Source organism: Andrographis paniculata, unplaced genomic scaffold (assembly GCF_009805555.1).
Source record: "Andrographis paniculata isolate CXL003 unplaced genomic scaffold, ASM980555v1 Contig26END, whole genome shotgun sequence".
Taxonomy (NCBI): domain Eukaryota; kingdom Viridiplantae; phylum Streptophyta; class Magnoliopsida; order Lamiales; family Acanthaceae; genus Andrographis; species Andrographis paniculata.
The window spans coordinates 630703-641373 of NW_026137557.1; the positions used below are offsets into that span (position 1 = coordinate 630703).

The following is a 10671-nucleotide window of genomic DNA, read 5'->3' on the forward strand; positions in this document are numbered from 1 at the left end:
TAAAATTTAATTAACTAGTAATAATAAATTATAATTAATAATAATAATAATTATTATTATTATTTTAAAGTACTATTATTAATAGTTTTAAAATAAAAAATAGTATATATGATTAAATTTTTTTTAGAATATATATTTTAATATTTTAAAATTATATTTCAATAAAAACATGTAATATAGATCAAAGTATTTATTTATTAAAAAAAGATAGATAAAAATAAAAGAACTTTATTTGTTATAGAAAATTATCAGTTGCTAATAAAATAGGGCTTCAGTTCCGTAGGTCTTATTTTAATAATAAAAAAAAAAAACATACCAAAATATTATTGTTTGCAATAAACACTTTTGGAGGTATGTTTTAGCACAAAAATCTGCTGGGAAAGTAAATAAATATTATATTAAGGAAATGTCACATAAATTTTTGCTAAAGCTGTGTTCTAATTTTCGTATTAGAAATCCAAACATTCATTTAACCATCAACTCATTCATTCAATTCTACAGCTGATTATGTAATCAAAGATAAATTTAAATAAAATAAAATAAAATGCCTACCGGAATCTCAAAACCCGAACGGCGATTTTCGCCGGCTTCCTCCTTCGCCGTATTGTTCATTCCATTTTCTCAACTCGTTCATGCTCGCTGCGTCGTATGCCACCGACGGTCCGACCTGCAAGTCGCAAGGGACAAGTTTGGTGATCGATTAATTCCTTTCAAGAAAGACGAGTCGCGAGGATTTAGGGGCTTAGATTATTTACCTTGGTTTTCGATTGAATGAAGTCGTCGAGCTTGAGGGGCCGTAGAAGCGGAGAATCATCATGGCTGTCGCGCTGCAAGGATATATATATGTATATATAAATATATATATATGTGTTGGATGTATGAGTGTCCAAAGAATGGCGCAATGCAAGATTGTGTTGAAACTACGGGTAAATCGTAGATGAGCTCACCTTGTTTTCATCTTCGAGTAATTCTTGAACGGGTCTGTATGCTGCGGCGATGCAAAGATTCTGAGAAAAGATTCGGGAAATTGGTTAGGAGTCTCAGGGTAAACATTCGGATATTCGAATCCAAACCAAATCAAAAAATCAATCCTAACTAAAATGTCCGAAACCCAAAATCCTTTTTAGAAATCCAAAAATTCAAAGTCATAATTATAAAATCTGAACCAAACCAAAAACTACAAAATTAGATAATATATTTAAAAATTTAAAAATTTGAGAATTTTATTAATTTTTATATTGTTATTAAAATATTAAATGTTCGTATTTAGATATTTTGTTCACCCCTAATCAACAGTGTAAGCCTTATGAATCGTTACCTTTAGATCGCTTCCGGAGTAACCTTCGGTGGCGTTTGCAAGTTGCTCAAAGGGAAAATTCGTTTCAAGATTTTCTCGGGAGAGAATGATCTTGAGTATTTTCAGACGGTTTCCGGCATCCGGCAGGTCTACGTAGATCCTAGTGTCAACCAAATACATTACATCAGGACAGCTGCTTGCGGAAATCCAATTCGCCATAAAATCAGACGGCAGAAACATTACCTTCTTGGTAAGCGTCGAATGACAGCATCATCGAGGTCAAATGGACGATTAGTGGCACCAAGAATGAGGATCCTCTGGCCCTCTTTCGACCTTAATCCATCCCATGCCGCCATAAACTCATTCCGCATTCTTCTAGTTGCCTCGTGCTCGGAAGAACCGCCACGAGCACCAAGCAAACTGTCGACCTGTAAAAAAAAAGTAGCGACACCTTAGGCACGAAAAGAACATCACTGTAAATGTAGTTTGGCTCGGAGGGACATTGACATTGTTCGTCATTTCATTGTCTAAAATACTCCTCCGTCAGCCAAATTTATTCTCACTTTCCTAATCAATATTTAATTATTACCCTCAATTCAACGTTTACTTGCAACAAATACCAAAAATACCACCATCTGTATTACATTCTCTCACTTCATTTATTTTAATTTATAACTAAAAAATTTTCAAAAATACCTCAACTATTTTATTACTTTTATCATTTGTCAATAAAATATTTATTTTTCATCTCCATATCAATCGTAGGTAGGCTAATTTTAATGGACGGAGGGAGCACAATGTTGAGGATAATAATTTGGCACTACATTGCCGGCAAATTAAGGTGGAGAAAGTGAAGCAGTCCTAACCTCGTCGACAAAAATGATTACAGGAGCCAACTTGCTAGCGAACGAGAACAGAGCGCTGGTGAGTTTTTCAGCATCACCAAACCACTGCATGAGAATCAAGCAAAAAATGCCGACGAATGTTACAATTTCTGAATAATGAATGCTTTGAGAACTGAAGATATAAATATGTATATGCATCTGTAAGAATGAAAATAAATTGTGTGCGTGTGTACTCGATTTCACTCTTAATTATTTCCGAGTTTCTATCCAAATGGAAATTCGACTACAATATAAAATTACAGAAATCCCCAAATTCAAAGGTTTGTTTACCTTGGATGTAATAGTGGATCCCGTAATGCTGATGAAATTCGCCCCAGCTTCAGTTGCGAGAGCCTTTGCAAGAAGAGTTTTTCCGGTTCCGGGAGGACCAAAAAGCAATATTCCTTTGCAGGGCTGAACGAGAAAATTTTGCTCACAATACGGAGGGCTGATAAAATAAGCGTTTTGTATATGATGTATAACTTACACGCAACAAATTTCCATGAGAGAAAAGCTCCGGCCTCCGCATTGGGAGAATCACCAATTCATTTAATGCCTTCTTTACGTCTTCAAGGGCACCAACGTCATCAAATTTGACACCAATCTCACCCGGAGGAACTACTGCTGAAACAAAGTTGGACTCGTACTCATCCTTAGCAAGATTCTGCAAGTAGGGTCGGCATTAGAATGGCAAGATATAAAGAGCAAAAAAAGATTTCGATATTACTAGAGAATAACCTTCAAACTCTGTGAAGGCTTCTTGGAGGCCATTTCCTTCTCCTTTAATCTCAATATTGCAACTTCAAGGCTATGTGTGAAAATTGACGTCTATCAACATTAAGAAAATGGAAATCAACAGTAACACACCACAATCAAGATAATTACCTCTCCCGAGGAAGCTGCAATCGGTCACCCTTAACAGAAGGAACAAGACAAGTGGATAGGTAGTGACTTTTTGCCCAGCCAACAACCTTCTCGGCTTCTGTGACCATCAAAAAGGAAAAGGAAATCGGATATGCTCAAAATAATATATAGATATGACAACTCAGTCTTCTCTGTTATTATACAAAAAGAAAGAAGAATTCAATTCCAAACTTGATCTAATATAGTCAATGGCAACTTCTTGATAGTGGTAATGGTATCGGCATAATCAAACAATGCTAGAAAACACAATTATACTCTCCGTCACAAAAATATGTGCTCAAACTTGTGGGCACGGGTTTTAATATAGGTGTGTACTTTGTTACTTCTTTAATTTTTATAGTAAAAAAAAGTACAAAAAGGGGTATAAGTTTTTATAGTAGAAGTCGAATTCTCTTACTCTCTTTTGTCAAAACCACATTGTCTGTGTTTATGTGCAGCATGTCAATGCAGGATAAGCCGTGTTCCTCAAGAACCTGAAATTAATAGATATTTTTTATTATTATTAGCAGTACAAGAAAACCTTTCGCAGAAAATAATAAGTGCACTGAACTCATGATTATGAAGAAGCGAAGTGTAAGCCATGAGATTGAATCATTAGGTAAGAACAAATAATAAGCATGACTAAATAGTATTTTGGATGCACCTTATGAATTTCAATCAAATTGCTTCGAGATATCACTATTCTCCTGTCTTCTTCGATCTGCTTATTGAATATCCTCAAGTGATCTTCCTCCTGCATTAATGGGTGACATGAGTTAACTAATAATCTCAAAATATTTATAAATAAGCGCACTGGTTTTAGACATTTGGTTCTGCGGTTGTTAGTTAGAAATTTTTTTCTTAACTACAATAGAACACCAAAGTCGGTCAAATTGTGTACAGAGACATGGAGATACGATGCACTTTGAATCAGCATCAGTAAAAAATTAAAATATAGCAGCAAATCATGGAATAAGAACTCCAAATTCACAAAATGTAATAGTTATTAAAAACACTTGCCTTCGGGGGGTGTAAACTCATCACATTAGTGAACAGTTTATGTATTTCCTCAGCTTCAGACCGTTTAGTGGGTTTCAATCCCTCTGTAAGTCTCTTCAAAGGAAGAGGCTGAAAATAGAAACAGTTCAATATACATAAGCAATATAGTCACTCGGAGTAATAATGTTGAAAAACATCACAGGCGAAAGTACAAAGTTAAGCAGAAACAACTAAGGTATAAGTGAAGTATCATCCTACAATACACAAACAATTAAGTCAGATAAAAGAACCAAAGCAATGTTTTTGAATGAACATAGAGACTTCCATATCTCAAAAACATTACCATCTTAGCAATACGGCCCAAATTTGGAAGTATCATTGTCTGCCGAAAACCAAAAGCAGGAAGTTAGATGTGAGTAAGTATCAATCTGAGCATAGAGATATGGAAACATAACATTCTTTCATTGAAGAATTGAAGCATTTTCCCCTCCTGAACGCAAAGGATATGCTATGAAAATATTTTTTATTGAACTTGAACTCACAAATTTCTCTTTCTCTTTCTGCCCACTCTCCACAATGTTTTGTCCACAAATCAAAACTACAGGTCCTGATAGCTGGTCAAACATCTCTTCCACCTTGCTAACAAACTCTTTCATATTTGATTTGGAAACTGCCCTAGACAACCACGAGGAAAAATCTGGGAAATAGACGATAAGTGGTTGTTGAGAGTCCAACACCTGCAAAAATCATAGACAAAAGGAAGTTACAGAAACTTGCACACGAAGATCTGAATGTACATAGTCCCTCCATTATTGATCATTACCTCAGAAAGAACTTCCATTGCAACATAGCAGTCATGCAATTGGGCATCACGATCATGCTCGACATATTTCACTGCAAATTGTATTTAAGAAAAAGCAGCTGAGTGTTGGTGTGGTAGTTTAAGATATACAAAAGGCGGTATATCATTTGTATTCCACACTACATATCCAATTTACATTTCAATATAGAACTAAAAACCAAATGTCACCCTGACATCACAACCGTATTCCATGTTACTTTTCACTATTCTCCTCCCGGAAAAAAGTACCAAATATAACACAATCAACAAACTGCTCACAGTAAATCCACATGAAACTAGTAGATAAGAAACATAGGAGTTCAGTAACAGCATCAACAGGGATCAAAATATGTGTCATATCAAGAAACAAAATAGTTTGTTCAAGCTTCAACCAATGTAAAATATTGGGTCAAACAAGTACAAAAATTATTCAGGGTACAAAATTTCTTCGAGGCTGTATGTTTCTTCTATCTAGCTTCTAAAGCTCCATTATCAAAATGAAGATGAGATTTGTTCTAGCTAGAGTGAAAAACTCATCATATCCAAATATTGTGGACTAGTTAATGGGTAAATCTAACACAATATTAGAAGCATGCAGATATAAACTTAACTCATTAGTCATTTGCAAGAAACACGTACCATGAATCCAACGCACTGATGTTTTCCCAGTTTCCAAGCCTTTCTCATCCTTTGACTTCTCCTTTGTATTTCCGACATTCTCAAAAATAACAGCAACTTGTTCTCCATTAACTTCATATACCTCTCCCCGATGACCATTAGACAATCCCCTGAAATGGATAATAATATATATCTATTAGATTGTTTATGACATTCAGAGCATCCTGAAATTACTGTTTATATCAGTAAGCACACACCAAATGAAAACAATGCAACATTCAGATATTTAACCAGCTAACCTCACAAAAGAGCATAACAAAATTAAAACAAGGTGAAATTTGATGAATAAAGTGAAGATGAGTCCATGCACAAATGAAAGAAGACACAAGTTTTTCACACACATGTGAACAACTTACCAACCCACCTGCCACGAATAATAGTATAAGCATTTGTAGAACCATCAGATGTTGGTATCTTCCCCAATATAATCCTGTGTGACGAATTGGATATTTCAATTTCAATGATTTATGTAATGACAATGTACAAAGATCAAGGTTAATTCTTTCCCCTCATGTGGTTTTATAATATTAATTACAAATATCCCATTGCTGCCGGTACCAATGTAGGATATATAAGAATGAAATTAAGGTGCAAACAACGTCTGGTTTTCTATTTCTATGTTAACCCGATTAAGATATGCATATGGATCTTCTAATCCTTCTGGGGGTGTACAGGAATATATCAAAACCCTTACTCACACCACAGCCTTCATTCCAAAGAGTAAGTATTCATGTCCAGCAGAAACTTGGTAAATACTACATTCAACATATGTTATAGATCTTTGTAGAAGAAAGCTTAGTATTACTTCAGAGCCAGGAAAAAACCGAGAAGTATTTATTATGAATTTATATTCCATGTTTCTAAAAAAGAAAACTTCAGAAAGTTTTGATGCATGGATTCATAAAATCTCTCATCCTGATGGCTTGCTTTAACATATTTTGTTGTAATATGAAGGGCAGAATCTCATTTTAATTAGAATATATTGCTACTTAGCTTACCAGTGTTCTCCATGAGAAGGCCTATTAGTGTCTCACAATATTGTTTACAGAACTGAAATAGTCCTGAAGAATGACCTTATCTCAATTTCCCACAATAAATAATTTCATATCTACATGATTGTTTCCTCCCTGTTCTCGAGTACTAAAATAGATCTAGTTTCTCCTTTTTTCAGCTACTGGAAGAGAAAGATTCTTTACAATGAGATTATCTATGTTAAGAGTAATTTCTTTGAACACAGTTGCTCCGGGTGGGTGTAGTAAAGCATCTAGTACGGAAATGGATCTGGTTTATCATATGCAATAAAAAAATTAGAAATATAAAAAGCAAATGGGGTGATGAATATTGATCAATGCTACAACCAACGAAGAAACATTGACAATATGACACCATATGAAAACAAGTTAACAACAAAAGTTAATGATAATTTGGAAGTAATCAAAGTTCTTGAACATGTGAAAATCAAAGATTTAAGTGAAGAAGCAAACTCTTCATAACTCAAAAACACAGAAATTGCAATCAAAGACCCACAGAGCAAGCCAAGATATTCACCAAAAACAGGAATGAACATGATCAGTCGTATGCACTAAGCAAAATCTCCCTGCCTAGATATTACACCATATAGACATCCAAATTCAATGGTTCAACTGATGAGAAACTCAGCAGGAAGTCCAATATTTCCATAACAAAACAAGAATGAATTGAAATTACACTTATACAATTCTTCATGTGTAAATTCTAGACCTGATGTAAGATTTTACATAGGACTATTAAATTGACTTTCAATCACTCTGAAAAAAAAAACAAAATATAACCCTCAATAAATTCCATGCAAAAAGAAGTTACCTATTATGTTCTTCATCAGAATCAACCGGTCCTATGTACCTCACTCGATCCCCTGGCAACAGAGATACATGTTGTACATTAACGAATGTTGAATAAGATGTTTTGTTTTTATATAATGCCAAACAAGATTCTGTAATTGTATTATTTAAAACATGCTGATAAACTATTTCATTCTTGAAAGGAAAAAAGTAAAACATTTTATTTGCAGCACTCCAAATGCAATAATACCTTTCTTCAGTGGGCGGTGAGCCTTATCAGATTGAGTAGACTCTGTCTTTGAGGATGTTGAGGAGCTTTCAGATTCTCCAGAAACACTCTGCCAAACAGATAAAATATGGATAGAAACTGAGATCCACTTTATTGTTACTAAGAAAATTTCCCATAACCATCCAAGTGAATGCTCATTGAGACAATTTGATTCCACCCACCTTCTCAAAATCTTCAATGTCGTGGGGGAGAAGCTTTCTCAAATCTTTAGATGAGATACGGATATCAGTTTCATCGTCACTACCATCTGTTCTTGCCTCACCATTACTGGTATAATCTTCCTCGTTACTTGCAGCATCATTTTCATCATCAATTTCTGATTCGGACGAAGACTCAACAGTGTCCTCATCTGAATCATGTTCATCATCATTAAGATCCTATGAATAAAACAGCAAAGCAGTATAAGAAACATATCAGAAATAAATAATATTATCTCGATCCAACAACCACAAGTAAAACTAGATAATTATTAAGAGAAGATAAAGAAATTGAACTCATCATAGAATATGAAACGTACATATGGAGCTAAAACGCTGTCATCTAGCACCAGAAGTGGAACTTTTAAATCCCGAGCAAGAGCCCTGACCAACCTTTCACGGTATAGCTCCGTACCTTCAACAATGTATTTCTTCTTATTCAGAAAAAGCGCCTAAAAGTTAAAGCTGACAAAGATAAGTCAAGGTAGTGATTCTTAAACCTGACCTGGAATGCTTTGAAGAAGGATTCTCCCACTCGAAGAAGTCAGGCGACCTCCGTAGTCTACTGTAAATTTCTTATGTTTCAAATGTGAGGCCGCACATTCAACCAAAAGGTTTTTTGTGTGTTCACTGAAAATACAATATATATATGATCTATAAAATAAAATAAAATAAAAGAAGCACAAATGAACGAGTAAGCCAAATCAACTCATAGCTATTACATACTGTAGATAATAAGGAAATGTATCCCAGGAGACAGTGATCTTCTCCCACGGAACAACCCTCCGCAAAAATTCATTTTTAAATCTTTCTCGTCTTGGTAGAAAGGGAGACTCCTTCTTCTTGTTCTCTATCGCAAGCTTTTCATTCCTAAGCCACTCAATTTGGTCTTGCTTCCCAAGTTGCGTATGCGCATCGCGATGCCTCACACTGTTAATTGTACTTTGCATGTGAGTCTTTTTCTTATCAATATCAGCCACATCTTTATTCGGTGTCCGCTTATCCTCACTTGCATTCCTCCCATCGCCTTCTGAACTATATAATCTCGGCAAACAAGTTCTCCATTTAATATCCGACCTCCATTGTAATCTCGTGCATGTTCTCCCAGAAGCTAAACCTAATAAAAATGAAGAATTCGACAGGTATCGCTTAAACAAACTACTAGCTTTTGGCACCGCTCTTATACATTGTTCAACAGAATAATTACGGCGGTTGGGAAGGCAAAAGGATTTGCCATGCTGAACCATCGAATACCATCTTTGGTGTTTATAATTTAGTTTCCTCACATACATTGGAAATAGATAACACGAGATCGTAGACCTGTTGCAAAAAGCCCACTCAATCAGAAATTCTTAATTTACACAAATTGACACATTTATGTCTTCTATCATTTGAGAACACCTACAACTGATAAACCACAAAATCCATTGAATATAAATATGTGTTCTTTTGTGAATTTTTAGGGTGTGTTTGGTTATGATTTTGCTGGAAATCACTAACATTTATCTTGTACAATTTTCAATAAAAATACAATATTTCCTCTCACAAAACATCATTTAAACAAAAGTTCAAATCAACACTCTCATTTCAAATCAATTAATTCCAGCACACCCCCCCCCCCCCCAAAAAAAAAAAAAACAACTATCAAATAAAACACTTATTCTTTATTTTTTAATACTAGAAATCAATTTTACATACAAAACATCACATCAACACCTATTTATATCAAATCAAACAACTATTCAAATTTAAAATTTTAATATTCAAAGATCCAAACCCTCCATCGAACATTAGTTCTACCAATTTCCAGGTTCGAATTTACAGCACCAATTTGAATATATAAACCAGAACATAACATGAAATTCAAAGGCACCCTATATATATATATATATATATATTCACACATACACACAATATACATATCTATACTAACCAAAACTAAACATATAAACAACCCTAATAATATATATAATCATAGATTCAATCATTCATTAAGCATACATTGTAAACCTCTTTTCCAGCAATGCAAATCACAATAAACAATCAACAATAAAAAAAACTGCAACTTTCCCCAAACAACAAGCATAAAACCACAATTCAAGCACAATTTACGCTCGAACACATCTCATCGAACAAAAAACAAGCAGACAAACAACAAAGAAACCCAATTTCCCCAACCATGCCAACAAAACAAACATACAACTAACCCTAACAGATTGTATCCATAAACCAATCTATATGCAAACGAAAAAATCAAAAAACAACAATAACTTAACCCAATTCGAATTCGCACTAACTTCAGCTTAATAATCGGCCGGAAATCCAACAATAAGGGCAGCAATTACCGAACCCAAAATCGTCCAAGCAAAAGAAGAAAAAACTTACCCTGTTGCCGGTTAATTTATTGCTCCCGTCTAAAGAAGAAAAAAATGAATGCAATGAGCGAATGAATGAAGAGAAGGGATGCGAAAAAGGGAAGAAGGGAGCAAAGGCGGGTGGGCGTCAATGGCGAACGTGAATTGGAATTGGAGGGCCTGGTGAGCAGATTTTGTGGGTTTCAAATCAATTTTCTAACTTATATTTAGAGCCCGATAAGATCTCATGGCTTCTCTTCTCTGCTTCAAAATTAATTTTCCAAATATTATTGGATGTAGATGATAATGATTATTATAATAGTATTTTAAAAATAACTATTTTGTAAAAAAAAAAAGTTACTTATTTTATTATTTTATTATTAATTTATAACTTTTTTTTTTCAATACA

General features: G+C 34.4%; 1 protein-coding gene across 3 annotated transcripts; it reads right to left on the reverse strand.

Annotated features, from left to right (window-relative positions):
- Window positions 1-352: 352 nt before the first annotated feature.
- LOC127246086 (uncharacterized) lies at window positions 353-10463 on the reverse strand. Of its 3 annotated transcripts, XM_051267293.1 has the most exons (26): window positions 10294-10463; window positions 9116-9228; window positions 8635-9025; window positions 8414-8538; window positions 8229-8323; window positions 7873-8088; window positions 7673-7760; window positions 7445-7496; window positions 5967-6032; window positions 5564-5712; window positions 4907-4977; window positions 4626-4820; window positions 4427-4465; window positions 4105-4212; window positions 3749-3838; window positions 3503-3578; window positions 3067-3163; window positions 2920-2989; window positions 2669-2845; window positions 2473-2595; window positions 2164-2247; window positions 1541-1725; window positions 1319-1457; window positions 948-1007; window positions 756-827; window positions 353-667 (listed from the first exon to the last, which is right to left on the reverse strand). In XM_051267293.1, exons 2-26 carry the CDS (start codon window positions 9198-9200, stop codon window positions 560-562), a joined length of 2961 nt encoding a protein of 986 aa, XP_051123250.1. In that variant the 5' UTR covers window positions 9201-9228; window positions 10294-10463; the 3' UTR covers window positions 353-559. The 3 variants fall into 3 exon arrangements, with proteins under 3 accessions (XP_051123250.1, XP_051123248.1, XP_051123249.1); XM_051267291.1 differs by having other exon boundaries at window positions 8635-9228; XM_051267292.1 differs by lacking the exon at window positions 5967-6032 and having other exon boundaries at window positions 8635-9228; window positions 10294-10462.
- Between the last annotated feature and the right edge of the window lie 208 nt (window positions 10464-10671).

What these genes read in the sequence shown, in the direction of transcription:
- LOC127246086 (XM_051267291.1), bottom strand. Translation starts at nt 9,200, where the DNA reads ATGTATGTGAGGAAACTAAATTATAAACACCAAAGATGGTATTCGATG. An exon ending in ACATTTCCTTATTATCTACA is followed by an intron (nt 8,539 to 8,634) that starts GTATGTAATAGC and finishes TTGTATTTTCAG; the next exon opens with TGAACACACAAAAAACCTTT. An exon ending in TGTGGTTTTGACAAAAGAGA is followed by an intron (nt 3,164 to 3,502) that starts GTAAGAGAATTC and finishes TGATGGTCACAG; the next exon opens with AAGCCGAGAAGGTTGTTGGC.